General features: G+C 32.3%; 1 protein-coding gene across 7 annotated transcripts; it reads right to left on the bottom strand.

Annotated features, from left to right (window-relative positions):
* Positions 1–1,982: 1,982 nt before the first annotated feature.
* Positions 1,983–19,694, bottom strand: LOC143063338 (splicing factor 45-like). Of its 7 annotated transcripts, none has more exons than XM_076235450.1 (16): positions 19,672–19,694; positions 15,565–15,634; positions 13,618–13,691; positions 13,178–13,273; positions 12,217–12,503; positions 11,697–11,789; positions 10,176–10,274; positions 9,838–9,936; positions 9,327–9,484; positions 8,407–8,466; positions 7,958–8,009; positions 6,426–6,577; positions 5,390–5,457; positions 4,125–4,223; positions 3,129–3,201; positions 1,983–2,354 (listed from the first exon to the last, which is right to left on the bottom strand). In XM_076235450.1, exons 2-16 carry the CDS (start codon positions 15,620–15,622, stop codon positions 2,245–2,247), a joined length of 1,578 nt encoding a protein of 525 aa, XP_076091565.1. In that variant the 5' UTR covers positions 15,623–15,634; positions 19,672–19,694; the 3' UTR covers positions 1,983–2,244. The 7 variants fall into 7 exon arrangements, with proteins under 7 accessions (XP_076091565.1, XP_076091556.1, XP_076091573.1 ...); XM_076235441.1 differs by lacking the exon at positions 19,672–19,694 and adding an exon at positions 19,510–19,665; XM_076235458.1 differs by lacking the exon at positions 19,672–19,694 and adding an exon at positions 19,510–19,665 and having other exon boundaries at positions 9,327–9,481.
* Positions 19,695–26,074: the final 6,380 nt, after the last annotated feature.

The following is a 26,074-nucleotide window of genomic DNA, read 5'->3' as shown; positions in this document are numbered from 1 at the left end:
GGACATGACTTCTAGAAAATAATTGCATTACACCCATTCAAAATAATTCCATGCACACATCTGAATTGCACTAACACTTTACATCAATGACAAATGTACTTGTTGACTTCAATTAGTTTTCTGACAAATCACCCATAACTCTGAAATTTAAAATCTAAAAACAAGATTGCACACGCTGAAATGTCTCGCCTTTAATACTCACTTTGATACTATGTTGATAGTCCCAAGACAATAACAATCAAAACCAAGGAGTAAACAATGACTCACAAAACCAAAGGACATTTATATCAACAGTTATAAATAATAATTAAGAAACAACACAAACTCCACTAAAAACCGGGAGTGGAATCAGGTGCTCCGGAAGGGTAAGCATTTCCTGCACCGTATATGACACCCATCGTGTTATTTCTTTGTTCAGTTCGGTAATGATGGAAGGTTATTATAATTGAGGAAGAATATCGGATATGATTCTGACACACTTTTGTCAGAATGGCCAATCAGCTCATGATGGCGACCCTTAAACTTTCTTGAGTGATGACCTTAATTTGATTGATTCATAGCCCTGTCTTAGAAAGCAGTATTCCTCTTTCAACAAAATCAACGTACTTTGAGCTAGCTCTAGAGTAACATATCAATTGAGACACATATACTATATATGCTTGAAATAGTTGACCTTTTGCAAATCTGAGAAACAAACTTAACCAGGAAAAATCAATATTGATCAATAATTACATTAGATGTATGTTTCATTATAATACTTTATTCTGATTGGCTAACTGCACATCATGTGTTATTCCTTAAGCAATTGCATTACTCAATAAAACTTAACACATGGTCCCACAATAAAGTGCACAGGTGAATTAAACAATTTTTTTTTATAAAATTCGTGTTTTCATGATCATAGCTAAAAACTGTAATTACAAGTATTGAAAGCTTCTTTTTGTAACTTCACAGGGTTGTCAAAGCGTTGACCGTGCACACATTTTTAGAATGTACTTCGGTCAAAGCTTTAACACCACAATGAAGTTACAAAAAGAAGCATTCAATTAAATGAATCAAGAAAATGAGGCCAAGGTCAGCTGAACCCTGCCAAGCAGACATTTACACCTTACAATCATTTTCCATACCCAAATATAGTTGACCTACTGCGTATAGCATTAGAAAAACAGACCAATGAACTGTAAAAATGAGGTCATGGTCAAATAAAACATGCCAGACTGACATGTACATTGTAAAATATTTTCATACAACAAATATAGTTGACCTATTGCATACAGTATTAGAAAACAGACCAAAACACTAAAACTTAACTATAACCACTGAACCATAAAAATGAAGTCAAGGTCAGATGAAACCTGCCAGTTGGACAGTATATACCTTACAATCCATCCATACACCAAATATAGTAGACCTGTTGCTTATAGTATTTGAGATGTGGACTTGACCTCCAAAACTTCACCTTGTTCACTGATCCATGAAATGAGGCTGAAGTCAAGTGAAAACTGTCTGACTGAGACTCACATACCAAATATGATTATCTTTTTATTCATAATAAGAGAGAAGTTAACATTACAAAAAAAATATATTTTTTTTTAATTAGTCACTGAACCATGAAAATGAGGTCAAGGACAATGGACATGTGACAGACAAAAACTTTGTAACATAAGGCATCTATATACAAAGTATGAAGCATCCAGGTCTTCCACCTTCTAAAATATTAAGCTTTTAAGAAGTTAGCCAACACCAACGCCGCCAGATCACTATCCCTATGTAGAGCTTTCTGCAACAAAAGTCGCAGGCTAAACAATTAAAATAACATTGACTGGTATTAAAAATTCATGTGATTCACAAGATAAAAAAATTTTTAGCCAGCAGGATTAAAGTCGCAACTCTGAATATATTAATATGCCATGTTTTGAAAATTTATGGAGATTTTTTTAATTGCAGTCAGCTGAAGATGACATGAAAAAAACAAAAAAAGATGGGAGGAAGTACTTTATTTACACTTGATGATTAATGATCACATGTCAGATCAAATTTCAATTTGATCCATGATATGCAGCTGTAAAATATGAAATCTTCAAACCTAGTTATTCATACACAAGTCACTTCCAGTCAACAGATCACAGAGGATGTATTTACTATATCCCCTTTTGGGAATTCTTCAGTAATTATAATTATATATCTGACTTTCATAATTTCTGATTTATTACAAGCTGCCTCTATTAAATTGTAAATTTTATTTCAATCTATTATTTCATCAGCTAAGTCCAATCGTCTGAATTTATCTAAATTATAAAAACAGGCTTTCACAGTCCTTCCTCCAAAAAATCGTCCATTTAAATCAATAACAGCTGAAAGTATAAATAGTATGTGATATTAGAATACATGTAAATCATACATAAAAATAATTTGTCGTCCACAGTCATAGCAAGGGGGTTCAAGAGGTTTGTACAAACCCTCTCTTGAAAACAAAGAAGCACTGTTGAAGTCAATGTTCTGTTTGAATTGTAACTGTTAAAGTTGATATGATTGTATCGAACCTCCCCATGGTAATTCTTGGCTACAGACCTGAAGTCATATGATACAGGAACTTTAACAAAAAGATGACTATGTTTTATATACTTGGATTGCTATATATAAAACACCAAGTAGATTTGACTTTTCTTCAGAACTGTACTGCTATTGAATTATTGTCCACTCACATTAGTTTAAAACTGTTATGTCAAAGTTAAATTAACAAATGGAAACTCATGGAAAATATAAGAAAAAAAAAGCAAGCAAATAAACTAGAAAACATCTCTATATTAGTTCACTTGTTATACACATGTACCCATTTATTAATGTTATACACATGTACCCATTTATTAATGTTATACACATGTACCCATTTATTAATGTTATACACATGTACCCATTTATTAATGATATACACATGTACCCATTTATTAATGTTATACACATGAATCAATTTATTAAGCAGCCAAAGTATTCAATCAACATTCAATGACATATTTTTTTGTTGATATTTGTAATAAATGTGCAGCTTGGACTTAAGTTTGTATTAGTTTAGTTCATTTGTTTCATAACCATTGCAGATTGCTTATGTTATTTTTGTTAAACTATACCTTTAATTGCAGCATCAACTTTATCAAATTCAATAAAAATTCTGACAGATTCCTCTTCTATAACACCGGGTATCTAAAACAATATAATATATATGGTATACATTATACACTATAATAAAACCTGGTATCTAAAAATACATTAAATGTTCAATATCATATATTATAATAAAACCTGGTACCTTAAATTACATTACTTGGTATAGAAGAAATTAAAATAGCATTTCAGAGTGTTTACTTTAGGGCTTTTCCAGAAAAAAATGTATGGGGGGGGGGGGGGGTTGGGTTGGGTTGGAAGGCACATTACATTAATAATACATGTGTGATGGGTATCAGAGCAACTTTTCACACTATAATGCACTATTATTCTCAATTACAATTGTCTGGGTGGCGGGTGCTGACAAAAACTGCCTTCCAACCCCTCCATACATTTTTTTCTGGAATAGCCCTTAAATAAAATAAGTGCATGACTTGAAATAAACTTTAAGATATTGTGATTCTGAAAGTAACATCCTTTTGTGTGTACCATTACACCATCAGATGAAATGTATAAAACATGCATAATGTGACTACATTTAAGTTTTAAAATAAAATTTCTCTTATGGTTGTGGCTTGTTATCTATTTCTTGCATGAATAGATAATTCTTGTATTCACTGCACAGAGTGTGATACAAAAAAGTGATATAAAAATATTTGTTAATCTGATTGGCTTATCCAGCTTTACAAGACAATATCACAGCATTGCAATTGGTTATTCGTTAGATCAATGATGACCTTCAAAGGTTGAGACAATGTACATTACGTCCATGACAAAGGACATATCTGATTTCTTCAATAATATACAAAACACTTACACATAACACATGACAAATATATCATTCAAAAGGTTCACATCATTCATATCAAGAATACATAATCAAACTATCTCAAGTAAAAAAATATTTCAACCTAATGGAGATCTATACACATGTTTCCTACCAGTATATAAAATTCCATTACCTCAAATATGACACATTTAATAACTTTTCCATATTTTCCACATTCCTCAGCAGTTTCTGGTTCTAAATCCTCATCAACCTCACCAGGACCAACCATATTCTGGAAACATAAAAATATATCATTAATTCATATTTTTAAAAAATTAACTCAAGAAATAATTCATGGAAGCCATAGATTTGTTGTAAATTGACACATGGCCTGGGCTGTGATATTCAAATTTTATCCTGAACCTTAGCGAGGGATAAAATTAACAAATATCACGGATCAGGCCATGTGTCAATTAACAACAAATCTATGGCCATAGATTTGTTGTAAATTGACACATCTATGGCAATAGATTTGTTGTAAATTGACACATGGCCTTGGCTGTGATATTCTAATTTTATCCTGAGCGTTAGCGAGGGATAAAATTAACAAATATTACGACTCAGGCCATGTGTCAATTTACAACAAATCTATGGCTTCCATGAATTATTTCGATTCTAATAGGACACATACGGTCATTAAAAAACTGACGCAAAGGTGGGAATGCCTTGTGTGTGGCTGTTCTTTTTTACTCTCTGTTAGATAAAGCTTAAATTTTCTAATAAATCTGTAGCTTACATGAATTATTTCGTAAAAAACAGCTAGAAAAAATGAACTTTAATCTTTTAATTCTCAGACCTAACATTTGCCATTTTTTAATCTACATGTTTTTCTGGTAAGCTATGGTCAAATCCAAAGATGAAATTTCGTAACTAAGGATGTTGACGTGCTGAAATCAATAAATATACAAATAATGCATTAGAATAGAAACTAAAACAACAACTACCTCAAAAGAACCATTTTAATATAATAGTATACAAATTTCAATGGTTAACATAACGGGAAAAACCTTCAGCTTTAGCGTTTTATTTGTATGACGTCATATTTTGAAATGACTTAAATGCGCCAAAAGCATTCATGAACATTGTTTGAAATTTATTTTAATGAACAAGGTCAGGTCAGTTGATCCCTACCGGAATGGAATTTACACCGTAAAATCAATTTACACTAAATATAGTTGATGTATACTTATAGTATATGAGATAAGACTGACCAAGAAAACTAAACCTTGATCACTGATCCATTAAATAAGGTCAAGGTCAGGTGAACCCTATATGAGCAACATGTATTGTAGTCCTTGCAAGGATCCAATATACAAAATATAGTCATCCAAATACTCATAATATGAAAATCAACATGGTGTGTTAATTTCTAAAATAATAGGGAAGACTGCTACTTACTCGTAATAAAATAACTTTTGCTGGGTTTCTCAACAAATTTGTATTTGGTTGTAATTCTTTTGGAGGTTCTAAAAATATAAAATATGAACATACAATAAATATAATAAGCCTCACAAAATGTCTTCAATATTTAAATGACGTTATAAACAACAAGAGCTGTCAAAATGACAGTAAACCGGATTCTTTAACATCTATTTGTGTTCTGGCATTTATCAATATTACAAGGACCAAAACTCCTAATAGGTAAAATTTATGATTATCAATATCAAACTTGACTTCCATGTTGTCAACAATAACAACATATAAACTAGATAGAAAATGACCCTCTAGCAGGACAAACTGTGTGCCCTTAATGCATAAAGTAAGAAAAAATTACTAAGTCCACCTACCTAGGATTTTGAAAATATCTAAAAAATGAACTTGACCTCCATTTTGTTGTCAGTAACAACATATTAAAATTTTAAAAGGTTTGGTTGACTGGTTCATGAGTAAATGCAAGGACACAACATTTTTTAAACTTTCAAGAACCGTAACTCCTGAACGGTAAAAGTAAAAATCGTCATTATTGAACTTGACCTCCGTTATGTTGTCAGTAACAACATATTAAAATTTTAAAAGGTTTGGTTGAACGGTTCATGATTAAATGCACGGACACAACATTTTTTAAACTTTCAAGAACCATAACTCCTGAACGGTAAAAGTCAAAATCGTCATTATTGAACTTGATCTCCATTTTGTTGTCAGTAACAACATATTAAAATTTTAAAAGGTTTGGTTGAACGCTTCATGAGAAAATGCACGGACAAAATTTGGTTGCCGCCCGCCGTACATCCCAAAATCAATAACTGACATTTTTGACACAAAAATCCGGTTAAAAATGTTTGTGTTTATTTTTGTTTTGATCATCATTCTGTATTCTTATCAACAAACATGTTTCACAGTATAATCATTCCTTAAAATATGTTATAGATGCAAAGTTTTTTTTTTTTTTTTTTTATCCATGACTATGATAGGCTATATATTATCTGCTATTTACCTTTAGGAATATCTTTTTCATGTATAATTTTTCCTCCTCTTTTGCTCGTCTTCTCCACAAACAAAGCTGTACTCATTCCCTGTTCAGATTTACCTAACCCTTGACCTTCTCTATAACCATATTTGGCCATAATCTTAGATGCCACTGAACCTCTGAAAAGTAAACAAAAGTACAATTAGGCTACAATAAAAAGTATTCCTATGGTTAGTTGTGTAAAGAAATATAAAGCAGTTGACTTTTTTTTCACAAATGGCACTATTTGTATGCCTGATTTGACTTTTTTTAGTGGCTCTTACTTGACCATGTACCAGAATGTCCTACCAGACAGTAGTTAACCTGTTAAATAGACAATAATAGTGCATTGACTTGACATATCAACGATATAAGGATGAGGCTTAGAAACGGGGAAATGCGAGACTCTGCCGAGCTTTTTCCCCGTTTCGGGCCGAATCCTTATATCGTTGATATGTCAAGTCAATGCACTATTATTGTCTTTATACAGCAATCTAAAAAACATTTTCAATTGTTGTTTAATGTGTTAATGTCACCATTGATTTAAATATTGGGAAACTTCCCCCTTTTATAAAAAGGCCTCATATCATGCAGGCGGAGAAATATACAACACAATGAAATGTACATTTACCTGTTAAAATTTGCAATCGATGGTGAACAAATTTGTTTAAGAATGAACTAAATTACCAACAATAAGCATAAATATAATGTAAATATAGTATGCAGACCAAACATATTAACAAGTGAAATATGTTTTTTTTTATAAAAATTTCAATAGAAATAAGTTTGAGTCGTTGTATACATTAAAAACGAGAACAGGTTGAATAGGTCGTATGAATAATTTATTATAATCTCGGCAATTTCTATTTAAATATTCATGAGGAAAAGTGATATCATGTCAGTGACTGTATATGACATAGAAATATACGGTCAAAGCAATTTGACTGCTCAAATAGAACGAGTGCAGTATAAACAGTTATATACTCCAGAGTAATATTAAAATAGTCTAGCAAGTCAATGAATAGAATTTTCTCTGTCGAGCAATACATATAAAAATGTCAAACTTTAATGATGGAACTATTTTTGTTCATCAGATTAGAACAAGATACAAACAGAAGTTTATGGTGATTGAAACAAAGAAGACCATGGTAATTGTTTAAAAAGTTTCCAGACCAGTGAATTCCTTTAATTACTGTTTCTATGTATGAATATTATAATCATATATATGATTAAGAACAGCTCAATTATATTTTGATTATTCTTTCTTTTATTCCATATCAGATAGTTGATGTTATTCTATATATATATATATTAAACATATTTGTATAAAAGTTTATCAGAGAACTTGCAATGTTTATGTTAAATTGAGTGTGAATTCATCAAATATTAGTGACTCTTGCCACAGGTCTTTTTCTGTATTTCAACATGCAGGTATAACAAAATTTGAAACTAGTAAATTAAGTTAGTACATTAATAGTTTACCCTTAGCCCATATTCCATTAAGACAGCTTAATACTTACCCTAAGCCCATACTCTGACCAAGAAGTGTCGGGGACTGAGGCCTGCCTGGTGCTAAAATGAAATAAATTATATAATGTTCATTTAAAAGTCATTGACCATGTTACCTTTACTAAGAATATTTTTCGCTAAAGTGAGAAAGGTTTTCTTTGAAATAATAAATGACTGAAGAAACACATTTTTCACATATGTGGATAAACAAATTCTTCAAAAATGACAAATGTATAACTACTATAACCCATTCCTTGAAGTTATCTATATTCTATTAAAAGAAGGATAATTGTATAAACTGAAAATAAACATTACTGAGACTTTTTTTTTCATTTTTTTATCTTTAATAAAAGATTTAACTTTTTCTGCTAGAATTTCCTTCAATATTGCTTTTTATACATTTAAGGTTCTTCGAAATAAAAGAAAAAGTTTTTTTTCCGAGGCTTGAGTAAATACTTACAATCAATAGGGATGTCTTCTATTAGCGATGATGGTGGTGCTATAGCTGCTCCCATACCTCCTGTAAATAAACAATTCACAATTATCATGTTCATGCCATAGCTATAGCTGCTCCCATACCTCCTGTAAATAAACAATTATCATGTTCATGCAGAATATCCAAATCAAAAGGCTCTAATATCATCAACATTCAATTGGTTAACTAAATTCTATATCAAAAGGCTGTTAGATCATCGACCTTCAATAATTCTACATGAAATTTTCACTGATAAAAAAACCTAATTTTAAACATCATCATACCTGCTTTTTCGTTATCTCTTAATCATTTTTTGGTGTTTTAAAACTTGTTACTTGAATGTTGATGACAAAGCAAACTATTCAAGACATCTCTATAACATCAATTTCTTTCTTGACTTTGTTGGATATATCTCAAATAATGACCATAGTCCTCCAAAGTATTCCTTTTCCAATAATTGAAGTAGTAAGGTAGTAATAAATCAAATTGAAATCCCAAACTAGATCTTTTGTTTGTGTTGTACATGTTCCAAATTTTGATCGTGAATGAATACCCATATCCTTTCTTTTTATTAGATCTGTATACTACATTTCACATTTCTAATGCCATAATTCTCGTCTAGTGAAAGGGTTCCATATGTCAGGTTTTGCTATTTGTGCACATACCCTACTTTTGATACGTTTTTATACATCAGAGTAAAAATTGAAAAAATTTAAATGTTGTTACAGTGAGTTGACTATGGGTGTTACCATTTACCTGTAGCTATAATACAGTAGAAAAAAATAAACACTAGTCTTCAAAAAAGCTGTTTTGAATTTCAGACAAAGTAATGGGAGTGAACAAAGATAACATGATAATGCACTAATTTTATATGGTCAAACATTCCACAACAATGACTTAAATACCAGAAGGTCTCTTTGGTTTCTCATAGTCTTCCTCTTCTTCTTCATGTCTCCTCCTTAATCTGTCCATCTCTCCACCGCCTCCTCCTCCACCTCCTCTATCATCACTACGATCTCGATCTCGGTTTCTGTCACGATTGTGGTCTCTTCGTCCTCTCCTACTTAATAACATATAATAAGAAGCTATATAGTTGTTCTTGAATCCAAGGTTTATATTTTTTTCAAATAATTGCCATTAAAAAAGCTTTTATAATTCAACTGGCAAAATTCAAATGAATTTGAGACTGATCTTATTGACCTGATTGGATAAATTTTATATTTCATTTGATTCAAGGGTGGACTATACTTTTATTTTACACTTGAGACATGATGATTAAATAGTATATAGAGCATGGACATGAAGCTAAGCCATTGGTGCTGAAGTGTATCAAAGGTGTGAGTTCAAATCCGTTTGAGGGAGAAAAATTTGACAGCATAAAAATTTAATTGTAACACTGTTAAATTTAATCATTACTTTTGTCTTTGGTCATGACCTGGACTTTCTTCACCATGATTCCAGCTTTTATTGAATCTACCACCATGTCTTTGTGGGGTGTCATCGTCATTTCCAGACCTGTATAATGATAAGTATATATTTAATACAATGGCAATGCATATTATTTTTATAAACAAGTGTCATTCATGCACTCCTAACATTATAATTCTATATCTGTAGAATTGCTGATTGAAATATTTCAGTGCGTTTCCTATAGGACACTAGTCAAAAATTATTAGAGGCTAAATAAACTCTACTTAAGTGGGGAAATTATACATGATTAGATATGAAACACTTAGTTTTTTAGTATATATTACTTTTGTCTGGGGTCATGACCAGGACTTTCTTCACCATGATTCCAGCTTTTGTTGTATCTACCCCCATGTCTTTGTGGGGTGTCATCATCATTTCCAGACCTTTATGATAACAAGTATACCTTTATAACTAACTATAATGCAAAGTATTTTCTTAACTTGAATTTGAAATGTAGTAATTTCTAAAAAAAAACATCAGTTGACAAAATGCATGTCTGGAGTACAAAATTTGATTTGCGGTATCTATGATGAGTTATATCCTTCATGTCATTAATAACACTTATCTTGAATTTGCTCAATTATATGGGTGTCAAACTTATAATAAAAGTTATGATCATGAACAGTTATAAAAGCCCTACAGTTTTTATTTCTTTAACAATGCATCATACATTGTAAGATGTACATATCAACTACTTTAACAACAATGTAATGAACATTGAACCTTAAATGTGCAGTTTTTTTAAATTCCTTCGCGTCCAGTAAAGAAATTGACATTTCTCAAAATAGATGCAGATTATGAAGATGACACCAAAATAAACGATGAGTCTAGTGACAAACAATAATCTGAAATTAATCAGTTGCTTGCAACAGAAGCAGGGTACCAGGAGACTTCGTATATCACTTTGGTTTATCTGTAAACAGGTATTTGAATAGTTTCACATTAAGATTGGTGGTTTTACAGTATAATAGACCTTTATCATACAAAAGTAGTGACTATGAAATACTGGTAAGTGATTCATCTTGTTGCAGTAAAGTTCTCATAACATCATCTTCGCTAGCTAAGGGTTATGATTCACTACCGTTCTCTCCACCCTTGGCAAATAGAGATAAAATTTCGGAGACACAAGGTAAGGATTTTATTGTTTGCAGTAGTAACTCATTGTATCCAATCAAAAAGCACCTATAACATGATCACGTGTAAATGTAGAAAGTGTTTGTTAACAATTGCCACATATTTATTGTGCAACAAGTCTTTACATCACTCAACATACAACCAACTAGTGACAACTTGAATGTTTTTAATCAACTAATAGAAGTTCATGAGTATGTTTCATGCACAAATGCATGAATGTTAACATATATTTTCGTTTCCGGCTTTACCAAGTATGTAGAATCTAGACTCTACCGTGTTTTTACCTCCAAATTGAAGAGTTCAAGTGCTACAATTGGTCAAGAATAATGTATTCGGAATGGGCGTGACTTTAATCTTCCAATAGTTGGCGCAACATTGATATCACAAATGTTGGCTTAATCTGCCAAAGGTGGAGAGTAATGGAGTTGATCGTAACCCTTGGCTAGCGAAGATGACATGAGTATTAACCTACTGTTAGTCTTGTTCTTTGTGATAACAATACTCATTGAAAATGTAATATACAAACTATCAAAAATTAAATCATCTGTTGAGAATTTATGACTTATGCCACACAGAATGTCTAAGAAATCAATGATTTTTGCCACACAGCACTTCTAAGAAATTGATATCCACTTCCTATTAGGAGAGTGACATTATTAATTATATATTACTTCTGTCTCGGTTCATAAACGGAGTTATCATCCCCATTATTCCAGTTTTTGTTGTTACGATGTCGTTGAGGAGGTTCGTCATCCTTTCCAAGCCTTCATTATTACAAGCAAAAATGTATTCATGCAATTTTAAACATTCAGTCCATAAAATAAAAATTTAACCTCAATTAAATGAGAAATTTGTGCAGAAAGCAATTTGTGTGTTTTTGGTTTTTACTTCTAATTATGATTTTTTTTTTCATATTTCTAATTTTCCATGTGACTGTATGTACAGAATATATTATTTTCAAATTTATAGAAAATATGGTCTGTCTTAGACACAAGCAGATTAGATCATTGTTGAAGAACTTGGAGCAACTAATCAGACTGAAGGACTACAACAAAAGTTGTTCTAATGTATGAATATTTTCATATACATCCATCCCATATTCCTCTACAAAAATAAACTTTTATTCAATCAGAGACTGTCTTTTAACTTTATGTCTCTGTTTCATTTTTTCTTATTAATAAATTTGTTTACTTTTGTCTTTGGTCTGGACTATCTCTATGGTTACGATTCCAGTTGTCATCTGATCTTCGTCTAGGTTCTATTTCCTCTGAATCACCAAACCGTCTCTCATCGTCAAAGTTTTTATGTTTTTCTTCCTCTCTCTCCTTCAATCTTTGTTCCTTTCTTTTCTTTGTGAAGTCCTCATAATCATTGGGACGTAAAGGGTCATACTCATCAACGACACCTGTTAACGAGGACGAAGGATCAGGAGGTAGAAAGGGGGAGCCACCTGTTGTACTCTCTGATAATCTCTCTAACTGAAAAATGTTAATTACCATAAGTTTACACTCTTACTAGAAACAAATGTTATCTCAGTAAATTGAATATTTATTTTGATATATTTCAACATTTAGAGACACTTTTTTGTTCATTTTAACAGGCAGCCAAGGTTTGATTTTTTGGTCTCATTTAAAAGATATATAGATTAATATACATGGTTTAAATTTCAAATGCCATGGAATAAATATTTTGAACAAGACTCTCAAAAATATTACAGTATAATTTTTTTTGGCACTAATTTTGAGACATTTCGTTTATTTTCAGAAATTACAGAGAATAGCTGATCTTAAATTACTGCTAACAATTAAAATCTTCTAATCATTTTGAACTAGATGTGTTGTATCATAAACTATTATTGAGGTCTTGCAAAATATCAAGTGCATCAAAAAGCCATCAATTGTTTTTTTTAATTCATCATTTGGAAATTAAAAATTCACATAGAACTGATAATTCTGCTACATTAGCAGCATGAAAAATATAAATTAGAGTTAACAATATTACACTTTTAAGGGATAAGTCAATTTTTACTAGGTTGCCTTCAACCTTGAGCTAACTTTTACTAGGCTTGTACCTTTAACCATACGCTAACTTTTACTAGGTTTGTGCTATCAATCCTCAGCTAACTTTCACTATGTGTGTGCCTATAACTTACTCTGCCTGTTAACATATTAAAATGCAGATCACTGTACAAGTCATTCTTCTTCAAATCTATGACAGGGGCCATTGTATTACTGCTGGGTTTCTGTTTCTGAAAAAAATATTTCATTTCAATATGATTAAATGAGTTCTTAAGTTTCAATTTTGTATCTGCTTGGACAATTTTAAGTTGAAATAATTACTTGCAGTATTTCCATGGAAAAGGTAACTAAGCTCTGTCAAAAATAAGTAGATAAATTATTATTCTGCGTGTTGAATTGATTGATTTGTGTTAACTGCCACTTTCAGCACCACTATTTTGTGTATTAAATTATAGTGCTATTTTGTGTATTAAATTATAAGTCATTTTCATTGTCAAAAGTGAGATGAGTACAGATTGATTAAGTGCATTGTAAGAGCTCTACTATTAAAACTATTTCCAGATTATGTACATACCTTGACCTGCATTAAATTAGCTTTCTTTGCCTGTAACTGTGACTGCATTAACTTTAAACTTGATGACCATCCAGCTGGAATGGAAATAAAATCAAAGGTCATCATTTTCAAACTAGTTTACTTGTGTAATAGTTAATTCAGACTATACTCATTTAATTTGAATTGGTTGCTTTATCTTTTTTAAATGTGAATTTGACTGATTATCCTTAAATGTATATGTCGTGTACATTTTATTAATTTGTACAGGTTATTACTTCAACAAAAACTTTGTAAGAGTAATAACTTGTATGATGCCATCATACAAGTTATTACTTGTACAGAGTACTTACCTGTACAGTTTTTGTTGAGAAAAAGATAATAACTTGTACAACTCGCTATCTTTTATTTGTTTCCTTCTATCTGCTTTTTAAGTAATAACTTCAGCAAACATGACACTTTTTAAGTAATAACTTCAGCAAACATGACACTTTGCATATTGAGTTGAACAACCAGGTGCCACTAAAATACGGACTAGTGGTGCATAGTGACAGTCATTGAAAGGAATAAATAAAATGAAACTCTTCTTCCAATTATTTTGATTTTTAAATGGAGGGAAATATTCAATTGTTCTCTGACAGTTGGGGTTTAATTATAATTATTTATCTACTTTTTTTTTTATGGAATTGCACAATTCTTAATCATTCAGACCAGTGTCATTGTTCTCATGTGTTTATGAAATCATCATACCTTTTTATGCCAGCAATCTATATTTTTATGGACACGTGACTTTGAGGGGGAGTTGTCTATCATACATAAATTAAAGTTCTAGCCAAAGAAGCAATTCCCTTCAATTAACACCATGCAGGATATATGGAGCTCCAAAAAGTAAAAGCAATGTCAGTGAGTTGGTAAGCCACTTCTGCCTTTTACGGGCGCAGTCCACTGAATTTTGAACAGTGATCCTGATAGTACATGATTGATAATCAACATCATGATGGTCTTTGACTTTGACTTGACTACGAGTGAAAACCCGGATAATTTCTCTGCTTATAGTGGAAAATTGTGTTTTTTAAACTCCTTATAATTATTATTTGTATGCCTCCATGACCAATTTTAACTTGAGAGTGTGCTGTTCTAATCCATGCCAAGAAATCCTAGCTAAAATTCTGGTGGACCTCCTACAGCAAATATTAGTTGTAGATACAGATTTAATTTCATTTAACAAATTGATTTATGACCTTTATATACTTCTTGCTAAGAATACTGCTATATACCAAATGGTCAAAATTAATCATCCATGTAATTTGTTCAATGGGATATTTGCAGAATTTCAATGGAGGTAATTTCTTGGCATGCAGAGGGTAAAGTTGATCAACTTTACAATAATAAATAATTTCGTCTCCTTTGCAAACGAGTTAATTAATTTAATTCCTGCTACATTCAAAACATCATGCCATCTTAAGAATTATATTTGAAGTGCTGTCTTTTTGGAACTTAACTTGGCTTCCTTTACATTACTTAAAGTACTTCTTTATCTTTCACAAGTAAATACTGAATTATTTGAAGATTTTATTTGATGTTTTCCATTTTTATCCTTTAACACCCTATATATAGCTACTTAACCATGAAACTGTATACAAATTAGCTACCATATTTATCAAATAAAAATTTCCAAAATGTTTCAAGTTTATACTGATGCACTTATAATAAATTATTTGTTTAAAGGGAAACTGTTGTTGTAGTCAGGAAAAAGGCCAAGGTAGAATAATGATTTGTACAAGTTATTACCTTTTTCTCAAAAAAATGGCATAATGGTAATAACCTGTACAAAATAATAACATGTACACGTCATATACAACAATCAGAAATATCTTCAGACATTACACCTTTTCCCACTAATTACAGGCAGAAATACATTTATCATACATGCATTCTTACAGTAAATGTCTTTCCAATGTATATACCTACCAACATCTGTTTTAGATGTTCCATCATCTTTGTCATCCAAGCCATCATACAGCGACATATTTACAGCAGCCTGAAAAAAGGAGAATTTCTTATCATTAAACTCATATTTAATAGTTGTATAACTTTTCTGATTTAATTAATATAAGAATTGAATGCTGTTTTTTATATTATAAATGGATTTCGAAAGCGAATTCTTAACCTTACCAACAACTTTTGAAAATCATCATGGGGGTTTAACTTACGGTGTGCAAAGTCATTTTCAAAGGTTACATTTTTTTTGTGTGAGCTGTTTTTTACTCTAGAAATAGTGTTATATCTTTTTTCATGGAAGTTCTTATTAATTTAAGATTTTGCATGCTTTGAAACATCCCAAGATTTTTCAGTGGATATATCATTTCAGGTAATTTGATATTTGGAGTCTAAAGTATGGGTTCACTTGTACCTCTTACAGGATGTGTTATTTAGTGTGTAGAATTGTCTTTTTTTTTAAATGGATAAGACAGATATATAGCATTTTTTGGCATGAATCACATCCCCCATTTGTTGGCCCAAATTACATAGTTGATCCAAATCTGATTTCAGTTGTGTTGGTCTTAGTCTGTTTTATTTGTTTTGTATAATCATGATAATAGTCTAACTGATGATGTTTCACTGTCTGGAAGGTTGTTTATGTGGCACAGAAACAGGAATGATCTTAAGACGATGCCCTTGGGTACCCCCAGAGTTAACATATATGTCGCGGGACATTTCCCTGCTGGTGGGCAACACCATGCATTGATCTGGCAGTAAGGAGGCTTAAAAGCCATTCATGTGTATTTGCTTTTATTCGATATCGGTTTATGGATTAATTTGATGGGTGGTGCTGTAACAAATGCTTCGAAGAAGTCTAATATGGCTACTTTGATTTGATGTCTCTTGTCATGTTCTTGCAGATTGGTTGCCAGAGCCAGGATTCATTCTCATAACACACAGGTTCTTAAAGTAAAGTAAAGTAAAGTAATCTTTATTTAAAGTCGGGGTTTCATATATACATAATAACAAAGAACATGAGCTCTTAAGAGCTCTTTAACCGACTGATATTAATAAACAAAACATACATGTAATAACATTAGATACACATACAACACAAACATACAGACATCACACATATATATTAATACATAGATAGCACATGCAGAATAAAAGCTAAGCAAGATATATTAAAACAAATGTCTAATATCAGCACATATATAGTAGCACATAGTATTTATATAAGAGTAGCACATGCAAACTTAAACACTTTAAGCACAAACAAAAGACTGCATGCAGCTATAGCAAAGGTAATGCATAAGCAAAAGAAATAAATGGCTAAATAAAAATTAAAAATAACTGCAAAAAGATAAAACCATAAAAAAAAAAGCAAACAAACAGCAGGCTTCGAGATCAAGTTATGGGGCAGCAAGTAAGTACATTATTTACAAGAACTGCATGTACATTTTTCTGAAAAACACCAGGTGGAGATAAAATTTTTGAACTGGCCAAAAGTTGATAAGCTCCTTGCCTCATTTGGCAAGGAGTTCCAGAGTTTTGCTGCCTCATAACTAAAGCTTTTCTTACCATACCTTGTTGTTTTTGGCCGTGGAATATCTGCTATGCCTTTGTACCTGAAGTTATATGAATTTTCTTTAATATTTACTAAATTATGTAGGAATTCTGGACTTGATTTATTTATTATTTTATATGTCTCTAATGCCATGGTTCTCAATCTTCTGATTTTTAGTGCTGGTAGCTTAGATTGTTCAAGAAGTGTATTGTAAGAGTTTGTGTAGTCGTCGTAAATAAATCTGAGTGCTCTTTCTTGTATTTTTTCTATTTTCTTTGTGTTTTGTTCACTGCAGAAGTGCCATGTAAGAGGACAATAGCTGAGGTTTGACATGATAAATGAGTGGTATATTGTAAGTTTTGAAAGTCTGGTGAGATGAGTGCCAATTCTTTTTAAAACGTTTAGTTGTCGTGCAGCTTTTTTGCAAATATTTGAGATGTGAGTGTTGAAATCCAGTTTAAAGTCTATTGTTACACCGAGAAGTTTCACTTCGTCGTCACATTTTATGTTGAATCCATTTAGGTTGAAAGTAATATTTTGGGTGTGTGTTTTTTTGCCTATGGAAATTGCCTGGAATTTTTCTGGGTTTGCCTGCATTTTGTTGAAAGAGAACCATGAGATTAGGGAATTACTGTCTTCCTCTAAGGGTTTAATAACTGATTCCAAAGTAGTACCTGTTTTTGAGAGGGTGTTATCATCAGCATAGTTGTATAAATCACAGTGTTTGACAAAAAGAAAGATATCATTTATAAAAACATTAAATAATACAGGGCCTAGTATAGATCCCTGAGGAACACCTTTATATATATCTTGCATTTGACTGATACTCTGGCCTATTTTTACACACTGTTTTCTTGCAGTCAGATAGCTTTTGAGTAATTCCAGAGCAGATGGACTAAGGCCATATTTTTCCAATTTCAAAAGAAGTAAATCATGTGGGAGACAGTCAAAGGCTTTACTTAGGTCCATTAATATAGCCGCTAAATATTTATTGTTATCCAGTGCCTTTTTCCAATCTTCCAAAATTTTGAGTAATGTTGACTGGCAGCCATAACCAGCTCGAAATGCCGCAAGAAAATGGTCGAAAATATCATCAAAGTATTTAGTAAGTTGATTTTCTATGGCTGTTTCAAAAATTTTAGATATAGCAGGTAAAACACTAACTGGTCTATAATTACCCTTTTCAAGAACACTGTTTTTTTTGTGAACAGGTGCCACTTGGGCAATTTTTAATGAGTCTGGAAAAATGGAAGTGGATAATGATAAATTTACAAGCTGTGTGATAGGTTTAATCACTACAGGTTTAGCAGCGTGTAAAATTTTTGGTGATATACCATCTATACCAGTAGCCTTTTTAACGTTTATTTTACCAATTCTTTTAGAAACAAATTCCTCATTTATAGGCTGAAAAATAAGTTTATTTGATGTTGACCCATTTGAGTATTTATTACTTATAGCTTCTATACTTGGGTGTTTGTCATTCACCTGTATGTTGTTGTCACCAATGTTTTTTGCAACATTAACAAAAAAGTCATTAAAAATTTCAGATATTTCTTGTTGGTTCGTGATGATTTTGTTGTTTTCCTGCAGTATGGTTTCTTTTTGGCTGGTGCATCCTTTGTTTGTAAGGAATGGCTTAACTGTTGGCCAGAAATCTTTCGACTTAGGACCACCTGTGCAGCGTTCTATGAAGTATCTATTTATGGATTGTTTTTTAAGTTTAGTGACAAAATTTCTTTGTGTTTTGTATGCATCCCATGTCTTGCTGTTATTCATTTTTTGAAATTTGTTGTACAGCATTTTCTTTTTATAAATTGCAAATTTTAACTGTTTGTTCATGTATGGTACCTGTTTAGATAGTATTTTTCTTTCTTTAAAGGGTGCATGTTTATTTGCTGTTTCAATAAACTTCTTGTTGAAGTTTTCATACTCAGTATTTATGTTATTATGAGGGTCAACATCCCAATTTAACTCATTCAAATCAGATAAAAAATCATTTACATCAAAATTTTTAAAACTTCTTGTTTGTATCTATTGAGAATTCAATCAATATTTCAAATATGGATAGTCAACCTCCCAGTGGATAAAAACAAGTTCATTTTCTCTGGCTGTGACACAACCTGCTTATCATAGTTATGGAGGCAAGTTTTGCCTATGTCAATGACAATGATGTGGTTCTAACTTCTGTCATCTAGAATTCGATAAGAATATTAGATAATGTAGAATGGTTATGTATAACACGTGCATGCTGAATATGAGAGTGATGTGCTTTAATATGTATTTTATTGCCAATATTGAATCAGATATCAGACCATTTAGTAGGCATGTGCCTTACCACAAACAACCCCCCTTTTCTAATTTACCTTGGTATTTTTGCCAGTTTATTGCACATAAGGCTTAAAGTTTATCATACACATTTAACTATCAACCTAATAATAAAACTTGGCAAATTATCTTTCCATCAAAGGCAGAGGTCTATAAAATTGCTTAAAATGAAAAAATAAACAAAATAATTTAGGACTCACAGACAGAAAATATTTTGTAAAAGTTTACACAAAACGGATAACACATGAGCAAATTCCGGATAAAATGTTCAAGATAGAGATAGACTAGAAGCATTTTCAATAGAATAAGATGTCATAAATTTTATACATGTTATAGTTTATGCACGCTCTAGACTAAGACTATTCAATTTTTAGTGGAAATAGCTTTCAATACAAAGACTATAGTTTTGTATGTTGATAACAATTTAAACCGATAGATTTATCCAGTTCAGATATGCTGTGTGTTAGCTGCACTGAGAACCGTAGCTCTTCTTTTTTTTTTTTTTTTAATTATTTATTAGGATTATAGCACACTGTCGACTGCTGTATTATTGACATTTTTACCTATTATGTCTGTTTGTTTTTTTTCACGCATCGCTATCAATATAATGGAATTTGATGCGACTGTCATCAGTACAAGTGTGAGGTTTAGCTAGCTATAAACCCAGGTCCAATCTACCATTTTCTACATAAGAAAATGTCTGTACCAAGTCAGGAATATGACAGCTGTTGCTATCCATTCGTCTGATGTGTTTGAGCTTTTGATTTTGCCATTTGATTACGGACTTCCCGTTTTAAATTTTCCTCGGAGTTCAGTATTTTTGTGATTTTACATTTTGTCATTTGTTTGTTATTTAGGTTTCGCTCCGCTATCTTTTATAGTTCTCAAGATAATGAGACAACATGAAAACAAAGTAGTACTGAACATTCGTCAATAATTAATGGCAATAACTTCTATTAGGAGTCATCTAACAGTTTTGAAATACATTTTTATTACAAAAGGAGTAGGTCCAGTAAGACCCCTTTTTAGCCGCAAAATATAGCAGTTTTACAAAATTGTTAAAATGTAAACTTTAAGTTATTTATTGGACAGCAGAATGCCTCTGCTACATAAATATGGACTGTTTTTGACAATACAATGCACGGATATCGGACGTGTACTAGCGCAATTAAGCAGTCATGCTAAATTACTGAAATCTTCACAATTCTAGCATTTTAGTTAAATTTTAGATGGTTTTCGTGTGAAACGGATGTGGCCACATTCGTGTTCATCCTTAATATAGAAATGCAAGTTGTATTTTATGATAATACACAACATATAAAAAGGTTGAGGATGAACACAGATTCGTCCACTTTCATTTTTGACAAAAAAACATCTAAAAAGTGACATTTTTCGGCAAATTTGGTAGATTTTTCATATTTGAGCTTGAATCGGATCGTTTTTAATGACTAAATCAGTTAAAATCTTTCACATTAACTAATTGAATAAAATGAAAAAGTCACTTAAGTGATTAAAAAGTTGTCAAAATCTTTCGTCAGATGAACCTGAAATTTGAGGCCAAAATCGGTCCTTACCGGACCTATACTCTTTTATTAGCACAAACATATTTATATTAAACTAGAACACACCCGTGATATCACGGGTCCGTGACTGAATTAAAGTATATCTATATAACTATGCGCAAGCCTTATTTTAGTATTAGTATTGTCATCTGATAAAGTCATGCCGATTATAAGATACACGGTTTTCCTCTGCTTTCAAGTCTTTCTGTTTGAACCCGTCGCACTGAAACAATAATATTAATTATTTGGAAAACAAAAGGTCCTGGAATGGAGTATTTTTTAATCAACAGCATTGTCCTATATAAGTTATAAATAAAGTTGAATTCTTTGCTTCGCTGTTTTACGTCATGCCCACTAACAAATTGAAAACTGTACCTATACGCCTTATTTTTAGTCCAGATTTTTAGTATTCGTATTGTTATCTTAGAAAGTCTTACTGATTAAAATACTACAATAGGTAACAATTTGACAATTTAGTAGTGTCAACCCTGTGGTTATGACCCGTGTATATAGCATATTAATCCTGAATACAACGTTTGGTGGTGCGCCTGTCAGATGCGGAACGTACAGATAAGGTAATAGGTAACAGGTGAATATACTATTGGTATCGGTAGTGGACTCGACCCGGAACTTCTTAATTAATATTAATTACGTGGAAAACAAAAGGGCCTGGAGTGGTGTAATTTTTAATCTGCATCTTTGTACTATATTAGTTATATATAAAGTTGAATTCTGTGATTCGTCGTTTTTACGTGATGACGGCTGACAAATTGGACCTCGTAATTTTAGTATTATAGATGCTTATGGCATTATAGTATTGAGACAATAAACTGACAATTAAGAAATAATTCATGGAAGCCATAGATTTGTTGGAAATTTACACATGACCTGGGCCGTGATATTCGAATTTTATCCTGAGCGTTAGATTTGACGTTTTCATTCGTATGACATCATGTTTTTAAATGACGTTAATGCGCCAAAATCATTACTGGAATTTCGCGGAATTTAATTGATTTTGTTTTTGTCCATTTTTCCGTTCTCTAATGTGTAATTTTTTTTTGTTATGCGTCAGAATCAGAATAAATGTTCTGTAGGTTTTATTCAGTTGTAATTGTTAACACAGCGAAATCCACAACTGTTTACACATAGGTTACGATACATGTGGATTTACGTGGGAGGCAAATTTAAACAGCCATTTGTGTACATCTTGGAGTCTGTGCTAAGTATAGATATATCGAGAATTTTATCACGGTGTTGTTTACAAAGCGAAAGAAGCACGTCATATTAGAATGATCAAATTGAGGCTATAATGATCTATAATCGTATTTTTCACATTTTTTTTTATAATTACATTTTTAAATAAAAGAAGAATCTCAACTTTCTGATTTCCAGTCTTTATCAATAGTCCTCGTAATAGTTTTCAAGATCTTTCAAGATAATAGACTGACTGACTGACTGACCTTAATAAAAGTGGGCGCTTCAGTCATACCTCAGTGATTCCCTATATACTAGTAATCAACCAATTTATCCCACAAAATGCCCCCCCCCCCCCCCCCTTTTCGGCTGGATCCACATATGATAGGTACCTTGAAGGATCTGGTAAATGACACTTTGAAATACGTTTAAAAGTATTTTGCTGTGACAATGATACTTGTCCCAGTCTACACAGCTGTTTTTACGAAAAGGCAGTTCTTATATATATATTGGTCATTGGATGATTGTCAAGTTTTGACATTTCCAGATTCAGTTGACATGATAAAACGTTTTTTTAGTTGAAATTCATTGCCAAGTTTTTTTCTCATTCGTAAAGATTTTCTAGATTTTGTTGAATCATGTTATTATTTTTTAAAAGTGTTTGGCTGCTGGTTATTTCTACGCACTGTTATCATTCGTATTCTAATAGTCGGACTTATGATTTAACTGCATGTGGAATACAAAATAACTGTGTCTTGTGGTACTCATGACTCTACTCTGACGTCGTACCTGTCTTGAACATTCTACCTATTAATTCAAATAATTCAAATTCAAATATACTTTATTGCTAATCAAAACGCCCCCAAGGAGCAGAACAATCAACATTAATTACATACAAATGATTACAAGTGATTCAATATGATTAAGACACAATGTTATAAAAAAAAAATAATAATAATATTTATTAAGACAAGTAGAATACAACAAGCACAGTGTTTAATAATATAACTAGGTTGAAAAAAGGAGGGTCAGTGGGCATTACTATATCTATATATCATTTAAGGAAACTTTCCTATATGAGGATAAATTTTCCAATAATTCTCCGAGTTTCTATTATGTAATTCTCATTTGACTGGTGGTTAAAAGTTCGTCATCAATTAACGGAGTTTATTTCCGATGCCATATACTGATGTTTAGAATAGAATATATATTATATAAAATATTAAGAAGGTGAAGTACAATCGCCAATTACACAAATATCCAACAGAGCCTAAAGCAATTATAGGTCACCGAACGACCTTCAGCAAAGCATCGATCTAAGAGAGCTGACAGTTTACTGAGATCAGAGCTATTTCAAAACCTATAAAAGCTGATAAAACTATGTTTCCCCGACTTAACAATCAACCAGTACACATCAAAAGGTGTAAATACGTCATAAACCGTCTGAGAAAAGCACAACCTTGTGAGTTTATTGAGCGTTAATATCGAGTTCATAAATAGTTCATTTCTAAAGCTTGCAAACAACTCTTTTGAAATTTCAAGTTACATCCAGATTTATTAAGTACCAGTCTTACTGGCTAACCTAAGCTTCCATGAAATGTCGTCTAGTTCAGATGAACCCTCTCATTAGGTTTACTTATAACAATCATTCTAAATACAGACTAGTGTTATAATTTTATATTTCTTATTCTATCTGAGAAATAAAAATAATGTTGTAACTTAACGCTCAAAATATGAAGGGTAAATATAGTGACATGAATTTAACTTTTAGGTATGATTTTGAAAAAAAAAAATTATTATGGTTTCAGATTATTATATTGTTATTAAAAAAAAATCGTTTAAGTTACCATAATATAAAAAAAAACTGGTACCATCTTCTTAATTGTTACAACACTGGAGGGCAGGATATAGCCTTTTGTCATCTTCTGCACTGTTAAAACACTGGAGGGCAGGATATTGCCATTTATCATCTTCTGCACTGTTACAGCACTGCAGGGCAGGATATTGCCTTTTATCATCTTCTACACTGTTACAATCCTGGAGGGCAGGATAAAGCCTTTTGTCATTTTCTGCACTGTAATAATACTGGAGGGCAGGATATAGCCTTTTATCATCTTCTGCACTGTTACAGCACTGGATGCTTAACATCTTCTGCACATTGTTACAATTTACACTAGATGGCAGGATATAACCTTTTACTAATTTTTGCACATTGTTACAACACTGGAGGGCAGGATATAGCCTTTTATCATCTTCTGCACTGTTACAGCACTGGATACTTATCATCTTCTGCACATTGTTACAATTTACACTAGATGGCAGGATATAACCTTTTACTATCTTTTGCACATTGTTACAACACTGGAGGGCAGGATATAGCCTTTTATCATCTTCAGCACTGTTACAACACTGAAGGTAAGAGATAGCCTGGTACCAACTTCTGCACATTGTTATATACAACACTGAATGGTTTGAGATTGTCTGGTAACAGCTTCTTTAATATTTCAACATTTTAGGACAAGAGAAAAACTGGTACCAGCTTCTCCACTGATAAAACACTTAAGGGCATGATAGATCCGGGTTTCCGCTTCTCCACTGAAGGGAACGAAATTCTTTTCTATCAGCTGCCTCACAACACAAAGAACGCAGGACATGAGATTAGGTCCTATCAGCTTCTCCACAACACAAAGACTGAAGGACATGAGATGAGGTCCTATCAGCTTCTCCTCAACACAAAACTGAAGGGCATGAGATGAAGTCTTATCATTTTATCCACAACACAAAGACTACAGGACATGAGATTAAAACTTATCAGCTTCTCCACAAGACAAAGACTACAAGACATGAGATTTGGTCCTATCAGCTTCTCCACAACACAAAGACTACAGGACATGCGATGAGGTCTTATCAGCTTCTCCAAAACACAAAGACTGCACGACATGAGATTAGGTCCTATCAGCTTCTCCACAACACAGACTATAGGACATGAGATAAGGTCCTATCAGCTTCTCCACAACACAAAGACTGCACGACATGAGATTAGGTCTTTTTAGCTTCTCCACAACACAGACTGCATGACATGAGATAAGGTCCTATCAGCTTCTCCACACAGAAGGCTTAACGACATGAGATAAGGTCCTATCAACTTCTCCACAACACAAAGACTGCAGGACATGAGATTAGAACATATCAGCTTCTCCACAACACAAAGATTTCAGAACATGAGATTAGGTCTTATTAGCTTCTCCACAACACAAAGACTGCAGGACATGAGATTAGAACATATCAGCTTTTCCACAACACAAAGACTGCACAACATGAGATTAGGTCCTATCAGCTTCTCCACACCACAAAGACTGAAGGACATGAGATAAGGTCCTATCAGCTTCTCCACAACACAAAGATTTCAGGACATGAGATTAGGTCTTATCAGCTTCTCAACAACACAAGGACTGAAGGACATGATATTAGGTCTTATCAGCTTCTCCACAACACAAAGACTACAGGACATGAGATTTGGTCCTATCAGCCTCTACACACATTGGAGACTACAGGACATGAGATTAGGTCCTATCAGCTTCTTCACAGCACAAAGACTGCTGGACATGAGATTAGTTCTGATCAGCTTACCCACAATACAAAGACTGTTGAACATGTGATTCAATCTCGCTGCAAATGTTTCCACCTGTCCTAAGTCAGGAATCTGATGTACAGTAGTTGTTGTTTGTTTATGTAATTTATACCTGTTTCTGTTTTCTGGTTTTTATTTTATATAGATTAGCCCGTTGGTTTTCCAGTTTGAATGGTTTTACACTAGTCATTTTGGGGCCCTTTATAGCTTGTTGTT

Source organism: Mytilus galloprovincialis, chromosome 1 (assembly GCF_965363235.1).
Source record: "Mytilus galloprovincialis chromosome 1, xbMytGall1.hap1.1, whole genome shotgun sequence".
Classification (NCBI taxonomy): Eukaryota; Metazoa; Mollusca; class Bivalvia; order Mytilida; family Mytilidae; genus Mytilus; species Mytilus galloprovincialis.
This window is presented reverse-complemented; position numbering and strand designations above follow the sequence as displayed.